At 49.3% G+C, this 27054-nt stretch overlaps 10 protein-coding genes across 10 annotated transcripts; 6 read left to right on the top strand and 4 right to left on the bottom strand.

The window, feature by feature from the left end:
• Positions 1–10: 10 nt before the first annotated feature.
• On the top strand, positions 11–1328 carry VFPPC_11049 (beta-alanine synthase; the record flags this gene model as incomplete). The annotated part of the gene is made up of 3 exons (XM_018289323.1): positions 11–309; positions 374–1201; positions 1256–1328. 3 exons carry the CDS (start codon positions 11–13, stop codon positions 1326–1328), a joined length of 1200 nt encoding a protein of 399 aa, XP_018136964.1.
• Positions 1329–1876: 548 nt separating this feature from the next.
• Positions 1877–2786, top strand: VFPPC_11050 (methyltransferase domain-containing protein; the record flags this gene model as incomplete). Its single annotated transcript, XM_018289324.1, has 2 exons — positions 1877–2026; positions 2094–2786. 2 exons carry the CDS (start codon positions 1877–1879, stop codon positions 2784–2786), a joined length of 843 nt encoding a protein of 280 aa, XP_018136965.1.
• A 597-nt stretch (positions 2787–3383) lies between these two features.
• VFPPC_11051 (FAD binding domain-containing protein) lies at positions 3384–5078 on the top strand (the record flags this gene model as incomplete). The annotated part of the gene is made up of 2 exons (XM_018289325.1): positions 3384–3856; positions 3914–5078. 2 exons carry the CDS (start codon positions 3384–3386, stop codon positions 5076–5078), a joined length of 1638 nt encoding a protein of 545 aa, XP_018136966.1.
• Positions 5079–5630: 552 nt separating this feature from the next.
• Positions 5631–7523, top strand: VFPPC_11052 (phospholipase D Active site motif protein; the record flags this gene model as incomplete). The annotated part of the gene is made up of 1 exon (XM_018289326.1): positions 5631–7523. One exon carries the CDS (start codon positions 5631–5633, stop codon positions 7521–7523), a length of 1893 nt encoding a protein of 630 aa, XP_018136967.1.
• A 161-nt stretch (positions 7524–7684) lies between these two features.
• VFPPC_11053 (3-hydroxymethyl-3-methylglutaryl-Coenzyme A lyase) lies at positions 7685–9556 on the bottom strand (the record flags this gene model as incomplete). Its single annotated transcript, XM_018289327.1, has 2 exons — positions 7685–9059; positions 9114–9556. The coding sequence occupies 2 exons, from the start codon at positions 9554–9556 to the stop codon at positions 7685–7687; spliced, it is 1818 nt and encodes a 605-aa protein (XP_018136968.1).
• A 595-nt stretch (positions 9557–10151) lies between these two features.
• Positions 10152–12125, bottom strand: VFPPC_11054 (long-chain-fatty-acid-CoA ligase; the record flags this gene model as incomplete). Its single annotated transcript, XM_018289328.1, has 5 exons — positions 10152–10513; positions 10577–11286; positions 11343–11382; positions 11446–11712; positions 11765–12125. The coding sequence occupies 5 exons, from the start codon at positions 12123–12125 to the stop codon at positions 10152–10154; spliced, it is 1740 nt and encodes a 579-aa protein (XP_018136969.1).
• A 2707-nt stretch (positions 12126–14832) lies between these two features.
• Positions 14833–17228, bottom strand: VFPPC_11056 (carbamoyl-phosphate synthase subunit L; the record flags this gene model as incomplete). Its single annotated transcript, XM_018289330.1, has 2 exons — positions 14833–16993; positions 17065–17228. The coding sequence occupies 2 exons, from the start codon at positions 17226–17228 to the stop codon at positions 14833–14835; spliced, it is 2325 nt and encodes a 774-aa protein (XP_018136971.1).
• Positions 17229–17960: 732 nt separating this feature from the next.
• VFPPC_11057 (hypothetical protein) lies at positions 17961–18612 on the top strand (the record flags this gene model as incomplete). Its single annotated transcript, XM_022428736.1, has 3 exons — positions 17961–18292; positions 18375–18470; positions 18513–18612. 3 exons carry the CDS (start codon positions 17961–17963, stop codon positions 18610–18612), a joined length of 528 nt encoding a protein of 175 aa, XP_022283981.1.
• Positions 18613–19855: 1243 nt separating this feature from the next.
• Positions 19856–22131, top strand: VFPPC_16933 (transcription factor; the record flags this gene model as incomplete). The annotated part of the gene is made up of 4 exons (XM_022429044.1): positions 19856–19914; positions 20006–20141; positions 20228–20795; positions 20915–22131. The coding sequence occupies 4 exons, from the start codon at positions 19856–19858 to the stop codon at positions 22129–22131; spliced, it is 1980 nt and encodes a 659-aa protein (XP_022283982.1).
• A 734-nt stretch (positions 22132–22865) lies between these two features.
• On the bottom strand, positions 22866–24325 carry VFPPC_11060 (major facilitator superfamily transporter; the record flags this gene model as incomplete). The annotated part of the gene is made up of 2 exons (XM_018289332.1): positions 22866–23375; positions 23447–24325. 2 exons carry the CDS (start codon positions 24323–24325, stop codon positions 22866–22868), a joined length of 1389 nt encoding a protein of 462 aa, XP_018136974.1.
• Between the last annotated feature and the right edge of the window lie 2729 nt (positions 24326–27054).

Raw genomic sequence — 27054 nt, 5'->3', positions numbered from 1 at the left:
CGATACTGGTATGTCGCGGCTTGCACTATCCGACGACGACGCCCGGGTGAGGCAGTGGTTCGCTGAAGAGACAGCCAAACTGGACTGCCAATTAACCGTGGACAAGATGGGAAATCAGTTTGCGAGGAAGAACGGATCATCCAACTCGGGTGCTCCCATGATTGCAATGGGAAGCCATCTGGACACACAACCGCGTGGAGGGCGCTATGATGGAATTCTGGGTGTTCTTGCAGCCGTTGAAGTTCTGAGAACTTTGAAGGATGCAGGATACACTACCAATTATGATGTTGGCGCCATCAATTGGACCAAGTCAGTTTTACCTGCCCCTTGACAGAGACATCCCGCGGTTGCGTTACTAACTATCAGATGACAGTGAGGAGGGTGCCCGATTTCCAAACTCAATGGTATCATCTGGCGTGTGGGCTGGCAAGATACCTCTACAGAAAGCGTGGAGCCTAGCAGATATCTTTGATCCTTCTGCAACCATGCACTCGGAGCTTGTGCGCCACGGTTATGTTGGGGATGTCGAATGTTCAAGCGATGCAGCGACGGGGTTTCCGCTCACAGCGCATTTTGAACTGCACATTGAACAAGGTCCTATTCTGGAACGGACAGGCAGAAAGATTGGCGTCGTGCAAGGAGCTCAGGCGTACAAATGGATAACTGTGTCTGTCACGGGTCGTGATGCTCACACCGGCACGACGCCATTAGACATGCGGAGTGATCCGTTACTAGCAACGGCCAAAATGATTGCCTCGTCGAATGCCATTGCAAAGAGGCATGGCGCTTTGGCATCCACAGGAGTCGTAAAGATACCACCGAACTCATCCACAAATACCATTGCTTCGACGACGTCTTTCTCGTTGGATATCCGCCATCCAGAGGATCACGTAGTGGCCCAAGTGCTCAGCGAGTGCCTCGAGTCGTTTGAAGCAATTAGCAAGGAGGATGGAAAGGGCGTCAAGTTCAATTGGACGCTCGACACTGATTCGGCTGCGACAAAGTTTGACAAGGACTGCATCAAGGCCGTTGAGATGGCAGCAAATGACATTGTTGGGCCCGATGGATGGAGTCCGTTGACGAGCGGAGCTGGCCATGACAGCGTATACACGAGTAAAAAGGTACCGACCACTATGATATTTGTGCCTTGTAAGGATGGTGTAAGCCATCATCCCGAAGAGTACTGTAGTCCTGAAGATTGGTAAGTTTGGCCACTCCTCATAAATGCGGAAGTAGGATTCTAACATACGACTAGTGCTATTGGAGCTCAGGCGCTGTTGCAAGCAGTTGTTAATTATGATAACATGCTGTCCGGGAAGAACGATTAACTCTTTGGTGTACTTATGACGACCTATCGGAGCTCCTGCGTACGATGTGCTGCAATGGAAGTTGCAAGATTCCAGCCGTTTGTAGTTATTGGGGATAGCAGTGCCCACTGAATCGACAGCTCATTCTTGAATAGTGATCTTAATGCATTTAAATAGCCGGAGTCTATACTTGGGAACAAAGGCGGAGTGAACTGCATCCGAGTTGAAAATTTGAAGTAACATATTGACGTGTACTTGCACAACATTCATCTCGTCGATGCTCTAAATTGGTGATTGAAGGGAACCAAAACCCTTTAATTCGAAATATCCTTCAGTGATTTTCGAGTCCCAGAGAGTACGAGATTCATTTCTAGTGTCTGGTGATGGCTAATCGAGGATGCACTAGGCAGCAGCGCCGTCGCCGATCTTCTGCCCGCTTCCACTGGCCCTTCCTCTCGCCTGAGTCTTCATCGCATCAACACCCAACATTTTGACCGTGATCCATGATTTGTTGCTGTCGTGTTTGTGTTGAAAAGTTCTAGCACGGGTGCAAAGGAATTGTTTCTATTATGACTTCGAAATCCAGCCCGAACGTCGATTCCTCAGCCTGGTTCATTAGAGATGAAGATGTAATGGAATTGCCTGCCACAGCATTGGAGTTATTGGAGACATACGCCCATATCCCAGCCAAAGATGTCATTCCTCACGTACTCAAGCTTGTATGATTTGGGCTCCGTTCAATGCCGCACACAATACTACTGACCACAAATTGACCATCATCAACAGCGCAAAGAAGCCTTCGCTTTGTACCCTTGGCCGTGCATTGGACGGTTGAGATTCTTGCGGCCCTCGTTACCATCCTACGCTGCCTATCCAGCGATACTTGCGACTCTCAAGGCCGATTCTTCAGCAGCACTTCTAGATGTCGGTTGTTGTTTTGGGCAAGACCTGAGAAAACTGGTTGTTGATGGCGTGAACCCCTCGCAACTTGCTGGTCTAGATCTCAAACCGGAATTTAACGAGCTGGGGAAGAGACTTTTTCGCGACGCTGACACACTTCATATTGACTTTTACGCTCGGGATATCTTCGATGATGGTGCCGACTGGGAGCCGCTCTGGAGGAGATTCGACGTCATCCACATAACTAGCTTCTTGCACATATGGAACTGGGACGATCAAGTGAAGGCAGCGCGACGTCTTGTGGGATTCCTGAAGCCGAAGCCGGGATCTCTGTTCGTCGGGAGTGGAATTGGGAGTACGGTTGGTGGAGAGGGTCCGAATCTTGAAGGCACAGGTACCAACTATCGACAAAGTGAAGAGTCATTTGCACGTCTGTGGAGAGAAGTTGGCAACATTACAGGGACTAAATGGGGGGTAAAAAGTCGTTTACAAAGATTTGAGCCTACTAAGCCTGCCGAAGGGCAGGTCAGGGAGGACCAGAACATGGGGGTGCTGACGTTCGAGGTTCAAATGCTATGAGGACACTTGGAATTTACATTGAAAGCTACTTCTGAGAGGAAACTTGCTATAGTAATCCAATAGTTCTTCTTTGCGTCTCCTTTTACAGCCATTCCGTACCAACACCCAGAGTTGCGGACGAGGGGATCACGAACTTGCTGAGGCGTCTAACCTCTCACCCCATTACCCGGACAATCGCGCACAATGTGAGAGTATGATTCTGTCTTTGTTCTAATTAAACTTTAACGCCCATTTTCTCTTGCTCTGGCGAGAGATTTGACAACATCTGTTAATAAGTGTAGTGCTTGAGACCCTGATGGCTACATGAAGGGCCATCAAGGTGCGCCGGATGCAGCGTCAACGATGATAGAGCCTAACAGAAACAAAGACATCAGAATAATGTTGTAAAGCAAGCCGTAGAGGTTCTTAAAGATAAAATTATCTAACAGGCCGCTCAATATGATATCCTTTGTTATGGCAGGACAGCCTTTTCGTTGACTTCAAAGTGCTGCCCTAGCGTCTTCTCTACGTACTTTCCTTTAAATTCAAGCATAACCAGCCAATCTAACAGCAAAATTTCATCCAACAAGAAGCTTTTGGTTGCTTTGAGAATTGACTATGACGGACACCGAAGTTTACGATGTTATCGTTGTTGGTGCCGGTCCATGTGGCCTCGCAACGGCAGCCCGCCTACGCGAGCATACTCCAGCTGCGCTCTTCACAGATGAAGAGCATCGCAGATTTCACTGGATACGGAAATATGGCAACAAGGTGAGCCTGAAGCATGTGCGAAGCAACAAAATGTCCGTTCCACGCCGCAATGCACGACCGGAATACAAAATGATGGTCCTCGACGGCACCGACGACAAGTGGCTTGGTCGATGGAACAAGCTATTTGGCTTGTATGACATTTCACATCTGAGGAGCCCAATGCTGTGGCATGTTGATCCTCTCGATCGGGACTCTTTGTTGGCTCATGCTTATTCTGAGAATCGAGAGAACGAGTTGGTCGAGATTCGCAACTGCGTCGGAAAAGAGATCAGCAAGCATGCAAAGAAGAAGAGCGCGGGAAACCGACATTGTGGCAAAAAGTGAATCTATCTCCAACTACTTACACGGATTGCGTCATTCAGCTAACCAGTTGTCAGGCAAGAAGCGAGAGTCGCCATCAATTTACGTGAGAGGAACGATTACTACACGCCTTCACAATCTCTGTTTTGTGACCACTGCGAACATGTCGCCACAAGATACTGCCTCGATAGTAGCATGATTAAAAAAGGAATGCTATTGGATCTTGACTATGGAATTGTGAGAGGTGTTTCAATTGATGAAGAGAGCATATTTACAGTTACAACTTCTGTTGGACGACTTTACTCCAAGACCGTGGTTCTCGCAGTGGGTGCTGCAAACAAACCTGAGATTCCTAGGTTGCCGTCTATGCCCACCCAGTTGCAGCATCTGCGTCAAGCTCGCCACAGTATGCAAATCGAAGAATTTCCTGATGCAATTGTCCAGGCGAGAATGGCGTCTGGGCGGCAGACCAATGTTCTGGTTGTAGGAGGCGGATTGACATCTGCTCAACTGTCGGACCTTGCGATTCGCAGAGGCGTGACCAAGGTTTGGCATATAATGCGAGGACCCTGCCGCGTCAAACATTTTGATGTTGATCTCGAGTGGATGGGAAAGTATAAAAACACCGAGCAAGCAAGGTTTTGGCTTGCTGATTCGGACGAGGAGAGATTGAACATTATCAAGGAAGCGAGAGGTGGCGGCAGTTTCACACCTCTATTCCATAAAAGGTTGAGACAACACGTCGCTTCAGGACGACTAGAACTCTTTGAGAAAACGAGCTTGGTAGATGCCACGTTTTTGGAACCTGATGACGGATGTGGTATGTGGATGGTGAAAACTGAACCGCCAGTCGCAAATATGCCACGCTTCGACTACATCTATTTCGCGACAGGAATCCAGACAGACGTTTCAAGACTATCTTATCTGCAAACTATGCAACGGAAATATCCGATCAACAGCTATGGTGGATTCCCCTGTGTCAATGACGATTTAATGTGGAAAGACAATGTGCCATTGTTTACACTGGGAAGGCTATCTGCACTGAGATTGGGGCCGGCCGCTCCAAATATCGGTGGTGCAAAACTGGGAGCAGAACGAGTTGCATGGGCAATTGAAGCAACAGTGAAACCATCTGGATGGCAGGAGTATGGGGAAGAAGAACGCAATGATGAAATCACAGGCTATCTTTCTGGTCATGGCAACATGTATAGTTCGCTAGCGAGTGAAGCTTCCCAAGCATGATGATGGGAACAGAGCGGTAGAACTGCCATGATTGAATCCTAGGTATTCACAATTGAAAATATTCAGCGGTACTCAACTATTCAGCCGCAAAAAGTTGTCATCTAGTGGTGCTGGCTTTGTACCTCTTGTGTCTGCAAAATTTTGGGTCGCAGCCGACGCCGTGGCGCCATACATGCACTAGACGCACGATGTTCCATTGCCGTTTTCCCGATTATATTAATATCTTTCATGCCTCTCCCGTTTGGATACACATAGATAGAATGGGCTAGGCAACTATTCTGCCGAGATGCTGAATGTGGCTTGTTCCGTTGCCACATCAGCCATTGTTCCTTGAATCTCACATCCGATGACGTTATGCAGTTGCCGCTTTTCCGGGGTGTAAGTGGGTTTTGTAACTCATGTTGGCTTCAGGATCTTGAATTGACAACAAAACATAAATGCCATGGGATTGATATCAAAAGCAGCTAAAAGGCGATGCGCTAATATTGTGTTAAACACAAGCCTGTACCATTATACATTGTTCACAAGCATACTCCGCTTTCCTTCATCATCATGGTCTCTGACCAAGTGCTCAAACTCGTCCACGAGTCTGAGACTGTCAGCTCCGTTTGGGCGAAAGATCCTTCACGGGCGCCGAGCGACATAATCAAGCAGCTTTATGGGGAGTTCAAGCGAGATCGCAATTGCGATGGCAGCGAACACAGACAGCCCCCTTCCCAAGAGGCGCAAGAGGCGGCCTTACGGTGCGGCAACTGGGGATCAACCAAACCAAGTTCTCTCTTCTTGCAGGCCTTTGCCGATGCTTTGAACTGTTTGGGACCAGATCCCCTGTCTGGAGTCGTGTCGCCTCCGTTGATGGGATCCCATGGTACAATGCCACTTACTGTTATTGCTCCCGTGGCAGACGTTATCCGACACTGCTCCAATCTCATTGCACGAGCTGAGAGAGAAGTATTCTTCATAACATGCGCTTGGTCCCCGTCTGTTGCCCAGCGTCTTTTACGGAACTCACTGATTGAGTTGTCCAGAAGATCAGTTGCTCGAGGACAACGCGTAACGGTCAACTTGATGTATGACAGTGCGGGACCATCAAACATACCAGACTCACACCACAGAGTGAAACCGGAGAACTATACGTCAAAATCAGTTGGACTTCCCGGTCCCGACGAAATTCCCAACGTCGACTTGGAAGTTACAAGCTTGCACACTATACCGTTGGGCACGCTGCATGCCAAATTCTGCGTGGTGGATCGCAAGATTGCAGCCGTCATGAGTAACAACATGCAGGATAACGACAATCTGGAGATGATGGTGCATCTGGAAGGACCGATTGTTGACAGCATTCACGATACCGCCCTGATAACATGGTACCGAAACCTGAGGACATCGGTGCCTTCGCAAAATCAAGTCCCAGCCTCTGCTGGCGGATTGCCCACAAACGACCACGAGAGACTGTATCTGGACCGCTCACCCGGCCAAACAACGAGTAACATTGCGCTTGCTGGGGAGTCGCAAACTCAGCTTTTGCCACATACCACAGACGACCCCCTTTATGACAAGGACTTGACTGGGGAAATTATGCGAATCCAACACACCTATTCTGTGAAACCCAACGAGAGTCGTCTTCAGGCTGCTAATCGACAGCTAAACATACCCGTCAAGAACCCCATTGAGCCAACTGGTCCCGAAATTGTTGACGGTGAAGAAATGACTCCATACATCTCTACTACAACACCTACTTCTGTTCCCATGGCCATGGTATCGCGTCCTCCGTACGGTTGCTTTGGCTCTAGTAACGGCTATGTTCCGCAAAATGAAGCATGGCTGTCGCTTATACGGAATGCGAGGGAAAAGATATTTATACAAACACCAGACCTGAATGCAGAGCCTCTTTTGCCAGCATTAGTGGAAGCTTTGAAGCGTGGAGTTCAAGTTACATATTATGTGTGCTTTGGCTATAATGACATGGGGGAAATGATTCCAGGTCAAGGCGGGACCAATGACCAAGTGTCCAAATCACTAGTCGACTCTTTGCCGCCTGACGGACCGGAGAGATCTTTGCTGAGGATTTACAATTATGTGGGAAAGGATCAAGACCATCCCATCCACCACAGCTTCAAAGCTCGCTCATGCCACATCAAGCTTCTCATTGTGGATGGCAGCGTTGGGATTCAAGGCAGTGGCAACCAGGATACGCAGTCGTGGTTCCACAGCCAGGAAGTCAATGTCATGGTGGACAGCAAGGAAATATGTGCCGATTGGATGAAGGGAATCGACAGAAACCAAAATACAAGCTTGTTTGGACGGGTAGCCAAGGATGGTATCTGGCGAGATAAAGATGGGAATCCTGGTGCGGGATACATGGGTGACCCTGGCAAAGTTGAGGGGTTGTTCAAAGGGGTTGTTGGTATGGTACAAAAGATGGAAGGATTGGGCGGATTTTAGCATGGGCAGCCAATATTTATGGCGTTACTGGCAAATGTGACTTTTCGTTGTAATATAAGTCGAATTGTGTTGATCAGTGATGACTTTGAGACTCCGACCCAAATGGCAGCATTGGCTTTTTACCTACTATGTATATACACACACAACTAGTATAGCAGAATCTACAATCGAGATTTCTTCTGTGCCTTTGTCAGAGTATAGCTATCCCAATCTATTTCCTTTACACCGGACTGGAACTGCTCGAGGCCGTGGGCTGCCTCACTGTCTGGCATCATCATCTCGTCAAATACTTGGCGAATACCGTCAGCCTGTTTGTTGCCGCCCTCGCCATCTTCCCAACTTAGCCGAACCAACTTCTTCGTCAATGTTGACGAACGGGGCGCACATTGCTTCAGGCGAATCATGTAAGTGTCAAGGGCCTGTTGTGCCTCTTCGCCTGGCTCAATAACGGCGGCAACTTTGCCTAATCTCAAAAGTTCCTGCGAGGATATAGTGCGCGCAGATAGCATGGCTTCGCGAGTAAATGAAACACCAAGCTCTCGAGTCACATACTTCGATATCGTCGCTGGCGCAAGTCCAAGTCGCACTTCGGTTAGTCTAATGCTAGCCGTGCTGGTCATAAGACGAATATCACACGCAAAAGCAAGCCCAACACCACCCCCAAACGCCGGACCCTGAACGAGGGCAATAGTGACTTGTGGTGCATTGTCAATGGCTTCAAAGAGTCGTGTCAAACGAGTAAACTGCGCATCCGAAGTGGAACCACCTTTGGCGACGGGCGAACTGCCTCGTCCGAGGTCCATCCCCGTGCAAAAGTATTTGCCCTGAGCAGCGAGAGCAATTCTTGTAATAGTTTGATCTAGTCGCGCTGTTTCAAAGATGTCGGTCAGTTGTGATATCATGCTGGCTGTAAGAGCGTTGCCGTTTCGAGGACGGTTCAGAACAAGCTTGAGATTTGTTCCGCTTCGGAAGACCTGAATGCCTTCACCGGCATCTTGCTGAGTCCATCTCAAGTTCGTGCTCGGTGGAATCTCGCGAGACTTGGTTCTGCTACTCGCTGCTCGCAAGGCAACACCAGCACGGCTTGAGTTCGGAGCTGAGAGCTGTTGCGATATCCAGTTGCCAATGTTGACGAGTTGCTCCAGGTCTACACCAGTATGTATTCCCGACATCTCTAGCGAGTATACCAGGTCTTCTGTGGCCAGATTGCCTTTTGCACCAGGGGCATACGGACAACCTCCAAGACCGGCTACACTGCTGTCAAACACTCGCAAACCGCAGTCGTATGCAGCCCACACATTTGCCATGGCCTGGCCATAAGTGTCATGGAAGTGTCCAGCGAGGTTTGCCAGGGGAATCCCCGCTTCAACTAAGAAAAAGATGAGGTTTCGCACTTGTTTAGGTGTCCCAACGCCAATAGTATCCCCTAGGCTAATTTCATAGCAGCCCATGTCTAATAATTGTCTGACGCATCCTAGAACAGCCTGGTGTGGCGTTGGTCCGTCGAAGGGACATGAAATGACGCAGGACACATAACTTTGAGACGTATAAGCTTCTTTCGCAAGACATGAGGGGTCGGGATTGGCTTACCCGCGCACAGCTATGCCCTGAGACCGAGCCCTTTCAGCAACATGGCGGCTGTTATCGAGCCCCTGTTGCACGCTGCACTTGATGTTGGCTTGACTGAAGCCCTCTGACGCGCTAACAAAGACGGCGACTTCTTTGACGCCGTGTTTCAGCGCAATATCCAGACCCTTTAAGTTCGGAATCAGAACAGGGGCTCTTCTTTGAGGGTCCTGAAGCAATCGTTGGACCTGTGTATCCACCAACACCGACTCGCAATCTGCCAGTTGTGGAACAGCTCTTGGGCTGACGACGGACGTGACTTCAACAGTTTGAAGACCAGCTGCAAGTAGCTTTGTAATGAGCTCGATTTTCGTGGCGGTCGGAATCCGTTTCTTCACATTTTGAAGTCCGTCACGCGGCCCGACTTCGACAATTCGGACTGAAGAGGCTGAAGTTGGCAATGCCATGGTGTTGCAATGGGATAGTCGCTCCACGCATGAAGATGATGGTTGAGGTGATTTGAGCAGCCCAAAGAAAACCGCAGTCACATATTATTTTCGCGCCATGTCTCTGGCTTGAAACTGGATACGATGGCCATTTCAGACGAGCAACACATCCGAATCGACCTCGGCACAATCATGGTTGATGCATCCGAAACCGGACACGCACCGGATGTCCGTGTCCTCCGTCCGTCTTCCGGCGGCCGTCTCCACACCTCGCCGTCTGGCCGTGTGCATGCTCATGATCTGAAATGCTTACACCAGTGGAATAAGTGATCCTGGTAGCTAACCGTGGACGAGGTTTGGGTGGTTGAACCTCTGTAGATGTCATGCAAGTCTGCTGAGGTCTTACTGAATAGATCCTATCGCACACCCTCTCTGTCAACCTGATGGGTGTACATTGAGCTCTTCACACGCATTTTCCGTGTTTGAAGAAATGCACGGATTTAGTCACAATGATTACATACTTAGGTACATGGTATGAACTTGTGCAAGCAGTACGACTTCTAAGGGGAATTTTCGCTCAAGACGTAACATTTAAGATTCTAGCTTGCCCAAGTCTTCACAATCGTGCCCTGAGTGTATCAACCTGTGCCACAGCAGCGCTCTGCAACAATCTCGTTCCAATATCCCGAAGAATATGTTTCTGGTGCTTCCCACTTCCCGTCTTGGGAAAGTCTTGCCCAACCCCGGCATCCCCAATCCAGTATACATACTTGGGGGCTTTGTGGCGGCCAAGAGTCTTCTGCACCCAGATAGCAATGCCGGCGTTATCAGGTCTGATACACGCTTCGTTTTGGCGCAGAAAGCATGCCACAACTTCACCATACTTTTCATCCGGTAGACCGACGACGCTTGCCTCCGCGATGCTCTCGTGAGCCAGAAGCCGTTCTTCAATCTCGGTTGGCATGATGTTTTCGCCACCTGTATGTGTGTTTCAAAATTAGCGACAAATTGCTCGCGCGCTTGAAATAGCCATTGCCCTACCTCTAATTATCGTGTCTTTAATTCGACCAGTTACTCGGCAATATCCGTTCTGATCAATGACGCCCTCATCCCCCGTGTGCATCCACAGCACGCCATCACGGTCTGTTCTCATCGCCTCTGCCGTTTTTTGAGGGTTGTTCAAATACCCCTTTTGAAGAGCATATCCACTGGTGCAAATTTCACCACGAACTCCGCGAGGCACAATATTGCCTTTGGAATCGATAATTTTGGCGCTGGTGTGGGGGAAGACGGTCCCTACAGAGGTAAGTCGGTATTCCGCAGGGTCATCAAAGCCTGTACCGAAGGTTACTGGGCTGGTCTCGGTCATGCCATATGCAATCAGCACAGTATCCAGGTTGATTTCTCGCTTGATTCTATCCATCACGGCTTGTGGGACCAGTGAGCCAGCAGCAAGTGCCTTTTTAAGTGATGACGTGTTTCTCTTCCGCTTTTTGTTGGCTTCCAGTTCGACGACAAACATAGTTGGAACACCGTATAGAACAGTGCACCGTTCAGATTCAATGCTGTCCAGAATCAGGTCTGCGTTAAACTGCGACGAAGGAAAGACGATCGAGCTCCCGTGCGTAACGGCACCAAGAAGACCCATGACGAGACCGAAGCAGTGGAACAATGGTGGTGGACAACAGATGACATCTGTTTGAGTAAGCCGAAGTTGATCTCCAACAAGCTTGCCGTTGTTTATTAAATTTCTGAATCGCATATCGTTAGCGTTGAAGATTGCAAGCGACATCTAGAATTGACTAACATATGTGTGAGCATAGAGGCTTTTGGTGAGCCAGTTGTGCCTAAGTTTCGTCCATGTCAGTGTCAGTGTTTCATACCTGGAAATTGCAAATGTTTGCACTAACCAGAGGTAAATTGTATGTTGAGCACATCATCCGCCTTGACAAGTGACTCCTTTTTCATCAACAGCAAATCGCTAAGGCGTGATACTTCTTGCCGCGCAACAAAGTCGTCGTATGTGGTCGACTTTACTCGCGCATCCGATGCCTTGAACAAGTCGTCAAAGAGAATGAGTTGAACATCATCTCTGCAATTTCTAGCAAGGTGATGGAGATGCTCGGACAGATCTCCCCGAGGACCAGAGAACCGTGCTGCGAAAACAATTTTGCATTCTATGACGCATGTGATTAGGGAGTTACACTCAAGAGAGATCTTATTACATACTAGAAAATGCTGCTGCTCGTAATAGCTCAGACGGCGTGTAGGTAGAGTTCAAAACTACCACGGGGCAGCCAATTCGAGCTGCCCCAAAAAACACTTCGATGTATTGAAAGCAATTCCCGGCTGTAATAGCCACCGCATCCCCATGCTGGACTCCAGAGGCAAGCAGGGCTTTGGCAATAAGCTTGCTTCGGAAAAGCAGGTCTCGATAAGTCATCGACACATTTTGCCATGGAAATACTGCAGCGGTACGTTCGCCATAATGCCTCGCCTGGGTTTCGATCAGTGCGCCTAAAGTGGAAGTCCATAGCGGCTCATCGGTCGCACCGCTGACAATGGAGAGTTTTGTTTGCTGAGTAGACATTGTACTTTTGATGCTGTGCAGATGTCAGGGACAAGGGTAGCGTTGCATGCAGACGATTTTGAAGTACAAAAAATGTTTATGTCAAATAATGTCAACGGGACTTTGTGCTGACACCGTCTAGTACATTAATCCGTAGTAAAATCCTTAATCCAAGCACAAATGCCATATTAGGAAATCAGTAAAGCCATTTTACACCCAGGCGACTTGATCTGCGCCGCGTTGGAGCATCGGCATCGCCAAAGTGGTGGGCCGGCCGTCTGCCCGTGGCCGTCTCCGTCTCCGTCATATGTCATGCACCAAGGTAGGCAAATTTGGCAAGCCATCAAATTTAGAATGACCTAAAGAGTCGCAGGGGCTGGGAGCAAGAAATTGAGAGAATAGCATCGCATCGTTACAGAACTTGCACACCCAAAATTATTCCATTCAGCGAGAACCATCATGTCGGGCTCCAGTGCGCTACCTGCGGTTGAGTCGCTCCTCGATCTTCGCGGTCCTCAATTCAAAGCGAACTGGGAATCGTGGCAACTGATACTAGAAAAATTTGAGGCTGCCTCTAAATATGCTACAACTGAAGCTACGCCGAGCTCACAGACAAAGCACCAGTCGAGGGGACAATTATTAGGTGAGCCAATTTACAACCCCAAGCCTAAGAATGAGCAGAGATTAAGACCACTCTGTAGCTCGAGATAGAATTTCGCTTTTGTTGGACGAAGACTCGCCTTTCCTTGAGCTTTGTGCATATGCTGGATTCCAACAAGAGGGCGCACCTCCTTGCGCCAATCTCATTGCAGGCATAGGGAGCATTTGGTGAGTTGCTGAAACGACATGTGGAATGGAAGCCGAGCTGATTCAAGTTTCACGATGCAGCGCGAGACCATGTCTGGTGTTATCACACATTCCAACACAGAGCGGAGGTGCCTGGAATGAATTCACCGGTGAGTACGGAGTACACTTTCATCATTGCCTGTCAGGGGAAACAAGTCAAGTTACTCACTGCCAGTGAACAGTGCCGAAGCAGAATCGAGTCACGGAAATTGCTACTGAGAATGGTCTGCCCATCGTTGCACTGGTTCAATCAGTAAGTCCTAGTAATCAGATGCGCACGGATTTCATGACACAACCTAATCAAGAATAGGCCGGCGTGTTTCTCCCCCAGCAATTCAAAGTTTTCCACGCAGGAGGCCAAATTTTCCGAGATCTTGCCAAGAGAAGCCAGCTGGGACATCAATCATGCGCAATCGTCTTTGGGTCGTCGACCGCTGGGGGCGCCTATCATCCCGCCCTTTCAGACTACAGCATTTTCGTCAAAGACCAAGCGCAAGTATTCTTGGGAGGCCCGCCCTTGGTGAAGATGGCTACTGGGGAGACAGTAGATGCTGAAACACTCGGCGGTGCAGCAACTCATGCCAAGATTACGGGTCTGGCAGACCAAATTGCCGACGATGAGTATGCTGTAACTTCGTAACCCAGGGCGCCAGAAAGAGATGCTTTCTAACAGTAGAAACTCTAGATTTGACGCAATCCGCAAAGGTCGAGAATGGGTTGCTGCCCTTGGACAGCCAATAGAACAAACCGTTTCAGTTGTCGATTCCCCTCTACCTCCTCGATACTCCCCGGACGACATCTTGTCCCTGGTTGACCCCGATATTCGAAAGCCATTCGACATGAAGGAGATCCTCCTTCGCATTGTAGATGACTCCCGTCTATCCGATTTTAAGCCAAGCTATGGTGCGAACATGTTAACTTGCTTCGCCAGCATACTGGGTATGTGATTCTTCCTTCATCTTGGACCAACGAAGCTGACATGACTCCTAGGTCACGGTGTGGGTATCATTGCCAACCAAGTTCCAGTGATCAACACGGACGAAGCATCCAAAGGAGCCCAATTCATCCGACTCTGCAACCAGTCGTAAGTGCTATACCCAGACAACGTAACCCATACCCGAGCAAGATGGTAACCTTTGGTCGAATCAGCAACTTGCCGATTATATTTCTGCACAATGTTACTGGCTTCATGGTCGGCACTAAAGCAGAGCATGCCGCCATTATCAAGAAAGGCGCTCAACTTGTATCAGCCGTCAGTTGCTCCACGGTGCCTCATATTTCCATCATACTCGGGGCATCTTATGGCGCTGGTAATTATGCTATGTGCGGCCGACCCTATAAGCCACGATTCCTTTTTACCTGGCCGATTGGTCGCTGTAGTGTAATGGGCCCGGATCAGCTTGCTGGTGTAATGCAAACTATCGAGGCGAACAGCGCCAAATCCAAGGGCAAGGAAGTGGATGATGCAGCAGTCGAAGCGCGAGTCCAGTCGCTCAAAGACAGCGTACAGCGAGACAGCGAGAGCTACCGGACCAGTGCAGCTCTTCTCGACGATGGAGTTATTGACCCTCGTGACACGAGAGATGTTCTGGGTATATGCCTGGAGGTTGTCAAGATCCCAGGTGTCCAGGGTGCAGCTGCGCATCGCGTGCTGGCTAGAATGTAATATAGTGCTAAGATCAATAACATCTACAAGATTGTAACGCTTGTTTTTCTCAATGTTGTCCGCCTTCAAAAGTCAGCTTGTCAGTAAGGCACAATCCACCATCACACAGATGACACTCCTCCCTTTCACCTTCAAACAGTTTCATCATGCACATGGCCGCACATGCGTGATGGGTTACTGGGATATGTCACCTCCATGTTGAAGTCGCAACAGTATTTATTCAATCATACAGAGAGCTCTACCTTCGTCAACAGCATCCCCTTCGTTGACCTTTGGTTTAAACACACCTTCTACAGAAGCAAAAATGTTGATTTCCATCTTCATGCTCTCCACCACCATGACCTTATCACCACTCTTGACAGTTTCACCGTCCGTTGTCAACACGGAGAGTACCTTGCAAGGCATTGGGGCATTGATGTGTCTCAGCTTTTCACCCGAAAATTCCACTTGCTTCTCCCGAATGTTTTCGAAAAAGGAGAGCACGCTGAAGCTGGTCAAGTCGACCCAAGTTCCTAGCTGTGGTACATGACACATAGCCCGAACCCCTTGTGCCACTTGACTGATACCCCTTTGGCCGATATTATTGCTTTCGGTGGCAACTTGTAAGAGACATTGTTTCCCATTCAGTGTGGCATGTACCGTTGCTTCGTACCAAGGCGAAGAAGATCGCACTAAAGGCTTCACAACTTTCAGATCGCAGGACTTGATACCAACACTGAAGTTCCGCTGGCTTGGTAGTGTGCCCTGGCGCAGAGCATTGCTCAACTGGTTGTATCTCGAGGTTACATTTGTACCATCAACTTCTGGAAGTGCAGCGATTGTACCGCTGGTAGTGCGGGCATTTTTGTTTCCAGCTTCGGTCCACGAGCAAACAAACGATTCCTTCACTGACGCATCGTCATCAATAACGACGATTCTGCGACCAGCGTGATTCACCGTGTCGAATGATTGATTGCGAAACCCTGGCCGGATATTTGAAAACGGGCGTGTTTTACCCGAGATCTCTCGTTTTATTGCGCTGTTGATCACGTAGGAGACCAAGAGTGGCAATCCGGATACCACTTCAGAGGCGGCCGCGGCATATGGGGACTGTAAGAGGGAAGCCAAGTTGTCGGGGATAAATGAAGTGGTATAAGCTGGGTTTGAGAACTGTTCATGGAGCAAACAGCTTTGTAGGAACAGCTGATTTGTGCCGACTCCAACACACGCAGTACCTGCGAGAACCTTGATCATTTTGGCCCGTGCAAGCGCTCGGGTTGGTTCCCAGACAACGATTTTGGCAATCATGGAGTCAAAGTGGATGGAAATTCGAGACCCTGTTGTGATACCAGTTTCGAATCGGACAGTGTTGTCATTGGAAAGATGGCTATAGCTGTCTGCTGGCCGCCAGAGTCGTACTACACCATGTCCAGGATAGAAGTCTCTTTGTGGATTCTCAGCGCACAGTCGACATTCGATTGCATGTCCGATGGGCTTGATTTGTTGAAGAGGTTCCAGAGTTGTTAGATCACCGCCACCGGCGACAAACAGCTGCAACGAGACAATATCGAGCCTTGTGACCTCTTCCGTAATAGGATGTTCGACTTGCAACCGCGTGTTTACTTCTAAAAAGTAAAACTTGCCAGTGGCGACATCAAAGACAAACTCGACGGTGCCTGCGTTTTCGTAACTGAGGAGCTCTCCAATTCGGATTGCTACATCGCTCATTTCCTTGCGTTTCTCATCATCCAACCATGGGGATGGTGCCTCCTCAATGACCTTTTGGTGTCGCCTTTGCACGGAGCAGTCTCGTTCTCCAAGTGAAATGACGTTCCCATGGCTATCTCCTATAATTTGAACCTCAATGTGTTTGCCTTGTTCTATATACTTTTCCAAGATGCAGTCGCTTGAGCCAAAAAATCTGGCCGCTTCGGATCGTGCGGTTTCCAATTCGGCGCATAACTGTGAACGCTCTTGGACGATGCGCATGCCTTTGCCTCCGCCGCCTGCTGAGGCCTTGAGCATGACTGGATATCCAATCTCATCTGCCATTCTCTCGAGCTCTGTAGAATCTTGACTTGTTCCAGCGAAGCCTGGGATTAGAGGCACAGATGGTTCATGCTCGCGAAGGTATGCCTTTGCCGACCGCTTGTCACCAAGTGTTGCCATGGCGCTTGGACTGGGTCCTACAAATGTAATACCAGCGTTGCGCACCACCGTTGCAAAGTCGGCATTCTCGCTCAGATAACCGTAACCAGGGTGAATAGCATCAATTCTGTTCTCCACTGCAACACGGACAAGCAGGTCAATGTTTAAGTAAGGATTTCCACCTGGTTGATCCATGGAGCCCAGCCCGATGGATTCGTCGGCCAATGCGATGTGTTGTGAAGTGTCATCCCTTAAGTTCAAGGCTTGTTAGCGGACTTTGCATCAGGTCTCACCTCACGGGGGGGCTTGGGAGCGACATACTCATCGACATAGACAGCAACAGATGTGATATTAAGCTTGCGACATGTGTCGATTACCCGACAAGCAATCTCGCCTCTATTAGCAATGAGGATTCGACGTATAGTTGCATGCCCTTGAGAGTTCAATGGTATAGGCGCAACGAATTTACCACCAGGGGACCGCATTTTCGGTTCGTCTGGCAGGGGCTCAATCAACGATTGTAGTTTCTTGTAGACGCGCGCGGCCGCAGCGGAAGTGACATACAGCGTGTGGTGGGCAGGTAGCTAGGTAATTAATTTGACTTTGAAGAGCTTGATATGAGGTTGTCGCATATGAAGCAATCTGAGCACATGTTTTTGAACCGGTCGGTGTAAATCGGAGTGTTGGAACCCGGAGCCGGAGACGGAGGCGGAGCGGACTCGAATCCACACGGGCGGCATGGAGTTGGGAAGGTCACCAACAACACCAGCCATGTGGTGGAGGTCGAGACGGACTTGATAATGGTCTTGTGGATAGTTCAGATGTTGAATACCATTTATGTTTTATTCATTTCTCTGTGTTGCTGTAAGGCAAACTTTTGCAGCTTTCTTGTCTGTGGTGCTTATCTACTGTTCACGGCTTTCTTTGACCATCCCGCGAATTGTATCAGTCAACTTCACGCGCATCCCATTTCGCCATGGGTTCGACAAAATATCCCCCATTCGTAGAGCCTCTCTGGCTCTCTCGTGGCATCTCTCCATATTACAATGAGACTCACCGACGGCTGCAAAAAGTTGCACGGCAATACGTCGACACACATATACTACCCTTCAGCGACGAATGGGAGAAACAAGGTTTTGTGCCGCCCGAGGTAAGTATTTCTTCCATTTTGTCCTTAAGGCTCTGGTTTTGGGCTTTCTTTGCTGTTGTTGCAAAATATGCCTGACTGTCATATGTGTATTTTGCAGGTAATTGCCGAACATTCTCGACAAGGCTACATGGCTACATCGGTATTTCCGCTTGCCAAGGACTACCTAGACGGCCAGCAACTCCCTGGTGGCATCAAGCCTGAAGAATGGGACGGCTTTCATGACCTGATTGTTATTGATGAAGTGGCTCGTTGTGGATATCTGGGCGTCATCTGGGCATTGACTTGTGGTAATTCCATCGGTGCACCGCCACTCATCAACTTTGGCAATGAAGATCAAAAGCGGCAGTTCTTGCCATCTATCCTTAATGGCACAACGCGGTTTTGCCTTGCCGTCACGGAGCCTGATGGTACGTCTTGACTCGTCCCAACTCGTGCTGGCACTAGCAACAAGATGCCGAGATACTGATTTGTCTTTTTCGAGTCACAGCTGGATCGGATGTTGCCGGTATTACGACGACGGCCGAACGAAAAGGAGACAAGTTTGTCGTCAACGGAGCGAAAAAATGGATCACGAATGGCGTTTTCGCTGACTATTGCACTGCTGCTGTGCGTACTGGAGGACCTGGGAAAGATGGTGTCTCTGCTCTCATCATTCCATTGAAAGCCCCAGGCGTGCGATGCAGAAAGCTAGAGAATTCCGGTGTAACAGCCAGTGGTAAGTGAGCTGCTGGGAATGTATATCTCTCATTTTTGGTCGATTTGCTGACTCGAGGTGCTTTGCACATATTCAGGTTCAACATACATAGAGTTTGATAATGTTGAAGTGCCGGCTTCGTATCTCCTCGGACGCGAGAATCAGGGATTCGAGATCATCATGTCCAGTTCGTTTTCCTCCCTTTTCAACCGGTACTCCCATCAAACTGCATAAGCTAATGCAGAAACACTTCTCCTACAGACTTTAACCACGAGCGCCTTTGGCTAGCATGTACTAGCCTCCGACTCGCGCGCTGCTGCGTTGAGGATGCGTACAAATATGCACAAGTTCGGGAGACCTTTGGCAAGCCACTGCTTGCGAACCAAGTCATTCGCGCCAAGTTCAGCGCCAGCGGACGCAAACTTGACTCTGCGACTGCCCTGATGGAACAATTGGTGTACATGGAGCACATCAAAAGTGGCAACAGGGCTCAACAAGGTGGCGGCAGAGAGATTTACTTGGGCGGGCTCTTTGCCAATCTCAAAGTTTTGTGTGGGCAGACTTTGGAGTTTGTCAGTCGGGAGATGCAACAAGTCATGGGCGGACTGGGATACTCGCGTGGTGGCCGAGGCGCCCGAGTAGAACAAATCAGTCGTGATGTGAGGGTTATGGTCATTGGAGGTGGAAGCGAAGAGATCCTCACGGAGCTGTCCGTGGCACAGGAACAACGTGCGATGGCCAAGCTGTGATGTTGAGGAATTGCTATTAGAGTTGGGGGTTTGATTCGATCTAGATGATTGCAAGTAGGTAGTTGTGGGATTTACTCTTCGACAGTCAACTTTGAACAACATAACATACTCAAGCACCGTTCCATAACCAGTATTCACCTCTGGCCCAGCAGGTTGCTGTGGACTGTGCTACCGTGGTATGGCTTGTATGGGTATCCAAACGCCACAAACCTTCTGGGACCAACGCTGAGTTATGGAGTATGGAGCAGATTCTGGGGTCTTGTCTGGTGCCTATTCACATTTGGATCTGACTGCATGTGGACATGGAGCTCCGTATTTCCCCGCAATTTCATCTCGTTCTCACAAGCTTTATGCCGTTGGCAAGGATGCTCGGCTCCCCACTACAACAAACTTGGACGGTGATGACAACGGCTGTCGTTTCCAGCGCTCAGACTCCCTCCCACGTAGCTTAGCCATCGGCATTGGTTTCTTTTCTGCCAACGGCCAGCGGGCCTTTGTTCAATGTGATCTTTTGCCTCAATGTCCTACTCTGCTGAGCGTGAGATGAGGCGACCTCGCCAAGCATGCCTGAATTGCAGGTTCGTCCGAGTCCCGACACCGGCTGGAGCAGTCAACGGCGAACACCATTGACTGGCCCATCAGCTCAGAAATATTAACATGCATGATTAGGCGAAAAAAGACTCGCTGTCAAGGGGAGCGCCCAGCTTGCGCACTCTGTGTCCGGTTGGGCCAGACCTGTGAATATCCGTCACATTCATCAGTGCCATCAGCGGCACCTCGGCGTTTCTCATCTGCGGCCGTCAATGTAAGTTTTGTTTAGTGGCCAACACTATGGTTACAGTCGCCTGTTCAAAGCAATCTTCTCTGTATTTGAGTCTCATGTACATGTAGGACGAGCTTCTTATGCGCGTGGCCAAACTCGAGTCGGACCTTCGCGCCGCACAACAAGGACAAATTGGCCGCAACAACGACGCTCAGGCAATCGGAAGTGATCTGGAGAAGCATACCTCACCATCATCACTGTCTCCTCCGGGGCAGCCAGCTCCTGTTTGGTCAAATTCACCCAGCGTGGTGATTGAAAACCCAGCCAAATGTAGCACCAATAACAACAACAGCAACAAGTTCTCTCAACTACCTCCAGTTCCGGTACTCAAGTCTCTGGCTGATGTGTACTTCTCCAACTGCCATAATCAGCCCTACTGCTTCTTTCATGAAAACAATTTTCGTCGGAGCCTCATCGCTGGTGATTTGCCACAATATCTCCTCCTCGCATTCGCCGCCACAGCAGCACGTTATAGCTCCCACGACTACTTCCGCGGATCCCAACTAGAAGCTGTTGAGAGCCTCGCTCGGGCGGCATGGATTATCATACTTGACCAAGTATTCGCCACGGAGCATAGCCCAGAGTCCGTGGCCGCAGCGCAAGCAACTAGTATGCTCGCCATAATCGACTTTACTGGTAGGTTGGCCATTGCCCATTGAGACGCCTGATACGGCAATTTCTCGCCCCATGCTAAGAGAAAAGGGACGAGGTACAAAGTAATATAGACTGTACGGCTAATCTGTCGTGTTCTATAGCTGGCCGACACCGCTTAGGCTGGGTCAAAATCGGCCTTGCCATACGCCTCGTTCAAAGCCTCAACCTCAACAAAGAGCCAGATGCGTCACTCCCGCCGTGGCAGCAAGAAGAACATCGACGGGTCTTTTGGTCTGTTTACCTGCTGGACAAGTTTGTTTCCTGTGGGAGATCCCATCCACCTGCCATTTTAGACGCCGATTGCACCCTTGGCCTGCCTTGTAGCGAAGAGGCTTTCCGCATGGAGACGCCGACAAAGATGCCTACCATGGCGCTCTTCGAGGATCTGCCTAGCAACATACCCGCTCTGATGCAGCTCGATGACTTTGCCATTCTGGTCCTCATGTGCTCTACCTTGAGTCTCACCGTTAGAGACACGTTCCAGAAAAGCCTGTCCACCATACCGCCATGGGACCACCGAAGCAATTTTTCCCAGATTAGTAGCATGATGATGACATTCGAAAGCATTCACCTTGCGGGATCTGATGATTTAGGTGCATATGTTTCGAATCGATTCGGCACCTACGAAGGCTTCGATCGACAACGAGTCGGCCACTTTATCTGGGCGAGGGCAGTGTACCACCTGTGTGGGTGTTTGCTATACCATCCTGTCAACCTTCGCAGATATCGAAAGGCTCACTGCCCCTACTTCCCGACTACATTTGCCCGAGAGTTACTGGATCGCTGTCGAGAGCATGCGATTCAGCTGACGAATATTCTAGAAACGCTGCGGGCTGTCGGTTGTTGTGCCCGCGGTAGCTTTCTGGGTTATGTCGGAACATGCGCCGTATCCGTCCACCTTATATTCGCCCTCTCGCCCAATCCGCAGATTGCGACGCAAGCCAAACTCTGCTCAGACATGTGCCTCGGCTTCCTTGAACATTTGCCAGTGCGATGGCCGAACCATGGCTTGATGGCAGCATCATTAAAGTCATTCAGTATAGATGCCAAGTCGGCACATCTTCTCATGGACCCCTCACCGACTGCCGTAGAATCAGAAATCGACTCGGCACAAATTGAGCAGCTCTGGGACATCATAGACTATGGGTGGCTGACTGACCGAACACGCCATAGCCAAGCGGCGTTATCGCCATTTGCTTCAGGGTTGAGTGCGCAAATTCCTGACTGGACAACGTTTTTAGATAGTCACATGGGCGAGAATGAGGTGCCGTCGTTCTACATGACGCAGGCAGATTTGACGAGGAATACCGAGACCTAGTCTGGCAATTGTAAATTTATAATTATCAATATGTGTAAAGCACATGACTGCACATACACCACACGCATGCCGTGTCAGTTTCCCCGTGGTAGCTTTGTATGGAATTGTGGTCGAAACCAACAAATTTAACAGTCATGTTCCGATAACCAACCAGACAGGACCAGACGGAATCGTGAAGCCAGACTCCCTACTAAGACAGCGCCCAGTCTCCAACACCAGTCTTGGGTGGCCCCACATTTACCCGTCCGTGTCCGTGTCCGTGTCTGTCCCCGCCCCATCTCCGGCCGTGTCGCCGTCCCCACTGATCCGTGAACTTTGTCTCGTGCTGTGAAATCTGAAAATGCCATGGAAAAGTTAAATGTCATGTGCTATTGTGTAGATGGAAAGCTGGAGGAATGGGAGAACAATCTGGTCGGCCCGGCGTCGCAGAAATTTTGTGGTGTTTACGGACATAAAATACTCCGTACCATCTTGACAGAAGGCGTGAAACCATCCAACATTACTTCGCAGTATCTCGAACAGCAAAAAGGTAGTCCTCACTGAACGAGTTCTATATTCTAAATTAAGTTCATAGCGTGCCGTGTTTCCGAATATATGTAGCATCTGTACTGAATGTTCCTCCTTTGCAATAGCCCTGGATCTGGCCCCCTTCGCCATGGTCGGCTCACTGGGGGTGATCCTGAAGCTGGTTGCGCACATCATGCTCCTTCAAGGCCCCCAATCGACTCAAAACGTCATATCGCTACTTTAATCTTCCACCCTGTAACGGATATGCGTGCCGCTGCAAAGGCCAAAGCGGCAGCTACCATTACCGACCCACCCCAAATCTGAGCCGGAGCATAGAGCCCGGTTCGATCAATGATTGCTCCAGCCGTGGGAGGACCAGCCAGTGTTGAGAATGCACAAAGTGTCTCGATCATGCCAAATCGAATCCCCATCTTCTGAGGATCTTGTGTTAAACTTGCCAACGATGGAACGTAGGTACCTTGGTTGGCACTAACTGCTAGGCCATAAAAGACGCTAAAGACGTACATGCTCGTTCGACTAGTAATTGTCGTCCAAACAAAGAGCATGACGCCTACAAAGGTAGTTGCGAGGATAAAGATGTTGATGGGTCCAAAATGTGTATTTGCCAGGTAGCCTATGATTGGCCTGACCGGTATGCCAATTGCATTCGTGATAAGTAACAGGCTGACGGATTCGACAGATGAGAATCCAATAATATTGCGCGCAAAACTGTTGATCTATTTTGGCAAATATGTTAGCATACAGCTTCCGCAAACAAACATAAACAAAAGAAGACAACTGTACTCACATAAAATAGTCCAAAATACATGCCGTAGAAATTTAAAAAAGAGCCCACAGCGAACAGTGAATAAGAGACTTCTTTGAAAGCCGACCATTCAACTAGTGGACCAGTCTTACGGCCGGGGATGTAAGGCTTTAGGAGCACACAAGCGCCTATACAAATCACAAGGGCTACGAGAGCTGCAACTCTGGTAGCCCAACGAAAGCCTATCTCAGGAATCAGGTACTGCACTATTGCTGGGAAGATAACACCTCCCGCCGACGTTCCCATCGCTGACATGGACAGCGCCAGTGACCTGTGTTTGTCAAAATAGGAGCTGGTTATGGCGACTGCTGGCGTAGAGATGACCCCAAGCCCGATTCCAGTGCAAACCCCCTGAGCAAGCATAATTTGCCAATACTCGTAGCAGAAGCTAGTCATATAAGAGCCCAGGACGACAAAAAAGCAACCGATAATAATAATTTCGTGGGCGTAGCCTGCATCTGCAATGCGTCCAGATGGAGCACAGACAACAAAGGCGAGAAAGACTTGAACGGAGCCGATCCAAGATACTTTAGAGGATGCTAGCCCGAGAGCATCAACGTAGTACAACTGGTATACTCCAAATGTAGCGGCATAACCCCATGATACAGCATTGGCTAGATTGGCGGCAAGAACCTGAGACCATGCTCGCCATCCGCCATCGGGGGGATCAAAGGTGAAAGCCGGCTCTTTGGAAGAGGTGTATAATTCGATCGCAAGACGGTTGTCAGGGTCACACGCGGTGCGAGATGATGTAGTTGAGCATGCGGATGAGGATGAAGACGAGGTGCTATTGCTAACGACGAATATATCGTGGACAATCTGTGTTTGCTTTTCGTCATCATAAGCCTTCAGGTGCTCCATGGCGTATAGAACCGTTTATGGATGCAGGCCAAAATGAACGAGAGAGACAGCGTCAAGAGACAAGGGTGGCATTGGGGTTTTCATCGATAATCTTGAGTGGCCTATTATAACAGCAAGTCTTCATTCATTCCGTAGTCCTCCCTTGGCCTTTCTAAGCGTCCGTCTCTACTGTGATAGCAGAGAGCTCTACAAGCTACCTGTTTCAGTACACACACAGAGGCGATGGATCTTATCGTACAGAAAGTCGATCACCCGCCTGCAATCGACTTCGGTTAAGACAGGGCATGAAGAAAAAGTTTCCACCTTCTCTTACTCGCACAATTGTGATAGGGTATGTCTCTGCACGTCATATGCCCAGCCTTCGGGGCAGCATTCCTGGGGTGGTCCGCATTCCAACATCAGTTCTCAGGACTGGGCATTAAAGTCGGTACGCGGCACGATAGCCAATGAGGCATTCTCTGAGCCGTCAAGTGGTCTAACTTGCTATGATGTAAGTCATTCTTTGACTGCATGAATTGCCAGACTCTGGACTTTGGTGCACGGTTGTGATGTGGAGCATTGCAAGAAGTCAAAGACTTGACGCGCCAAAGGAAAGTATTCACGGCACATCGTGATTCGTTCCATCAGGCGGCTACCCATCACTATCAGGATATTGGAGCAGGATCTTGATGTATCAAACAAGATTGGTAGAACGTGTATTGCAGCAATACGCAGCCTATGTTGTTTGCTTGGCGGCGCGTCGAATGTTGACTACCCTATACTTCTAACGCCGCGGGGAATTTGCAACTGAAGAGGCGCTCATAGCTCGAGGATTATGGCCAGTAGATTAAAGTCAAGAAACATCTATGTAATAGCTACTAAGAAATTGCTTTAAGCGGGCAAGGTGAGCCCAGAACAAATTGTCCTTGCTTGCTACTACGGGCGGAGCCTTTCGCGAGAGTGCACATATCGTCCCTGCTTTGCAACAAAGCTCATTCCAACATGAGACTTCATTTCGAAGTCGGTTTGTGAGGTGGTCAGATGTGAACAGTAATATTCCTGCCCTCCCCGGCGTTTACATCAACTTTATAAAATCTACAAAAGCTACTAGTTGTTGCTAGACGTGTTAGGACATTTAAGCGATTTGGTCATCAGCGCTTCAAAAGAAAGTCACAATATAGCTTAAGGCGTGGAAAGCCTAGTCCGAGACCATTGTGATACGATTTGCCATGCACTCCCGGCTTCGTCCAGTCCAGGGATGCTAACATCTCTTTCATCCAAACTTGTGGCAGACTTGTGGGGTGACATTTAGGTGCAGTGACAACCGCGACTTCCGTGGTGTCTTTCCACGGACCACACTCGTGTTTTCCCAGTACTTTTAGGTAGTCAAGTCAAGTACCTAGGCGCCTAGGCAAATGCACAATGCCCCATCCTTGCTGGAGCAAGACTGGCTACACTGGATATCTCCATGGCTTCCGGTTCACTGGCGGCTACAAGAATACTAGCAAGCCGAATTCACAATTGTGACATGCCCAAGACATCACTTCCAGTGCTACAATGCTTTCGCCTGCAGACAGTCTTGAGCTGACAATGCAGACAAGGGACACGGGTTCAAGGTTGAAGGTCTGTGGCTGGGGAAAGGACCAGACGCATGGGTTTCGTGGAAGCCACCAACTTCAGTACCCAAGTACCTGTAGGTACCAATGTGGTGAGCGAGCAAAAACTTTGGAAATGAACCAACCAGCTTTAATGATTTCAGCCAACCACCCAGCTCAAACCGCCCACCACCCTCTGCAGGATCCAAGAGGTACCGATGTACCTGACCAAAGGGGCCAACGAGCCACGAAGAACAAGAACGGCCGTTGAGGATCAGCCACCGCCAATTTTGGATATCCTGGCCGAGCCCCTGAGAACTTGCTTGGGCCTCGTTTTGCTGCATGATGGTGTGTGTGGTCCGTTGTAGTGGATTGTCACAGCTATGCCAAATAGTCTGGCCGTCATTCACGGTGCAAATTCCCTTATATTTTGGTCTCCTTTTTTGCCCAACTCCTTGTCGTCCTGTGACTTTGGGGGGGCGAGTGAGAAAGGCTACTGGGCAGCAAGGGCTATGGTAATTGACGTTGATAGCATGAATATATCAAACATGTCAAGTACCTAGATACCTAGGTATGTATGGACTGGGAACAGCCACACAAGTGACGGACGGCATGTTGAAGGATAGTTTTTCTTTTGATTTGCTCTCTTTCCTTCCCCTTGCCTACCTAGGTACCTAGGTACTTAAGTAGGTAGAACAAGAGTCGGTCACTGAATCAGATGAGACAGGACAACCATCGCATGTGTCTCCATGTGTCCCTTTTTTTCCTTTTCTTTTCTTTTTCTTTGCTTTGCGAGCTACTCATACAACATTCCATGTTGTGGGCTAATTCTGGCAACACTGAACTTTGTGTACTTCCCCCACACTACTCCGAACGTATGGAGAAAATACCTCCCCAGACCCGAGTATTTTCTGATGTCAGGACGCCTAGGTACACTAACGGTGAATAGTGGACGTGATGAGTGCATTCTCTACTTATTCGGGCCTGGATGAGGAGAATCGTTTGCTTCATCGCCGGATCGCGATGTGACTGACCACCCACTGGTCACCATTCCCCAGAGAATGATGTGGCCAGGCGAAGAGTACCTACTACTCCGTTCCTGAGCACATACAGCATTCGAGTAATGTGTGGACTTGACATGCTGGTTCAATGTTG

This window comes from Pochonia chlamydosporia (genome assembly GCF_001653235.2).
Source record: "Pochonia chlamydosporia 170 chromosome Unknown PCv3seq00013, whole genome shotgun sequence".
NCBI lineage: Eukaryota > Fungi > Ascomycota > Sordariomycetes > Hypocreales > Clavicipitaceae > Pochonia > Pochonia chlamydosporia.
The sequence above is the reverse complement of the archived record's forward strand: the minus strand, read 5'-3'. Positions and strand labels throughout refer to the sequence as shown.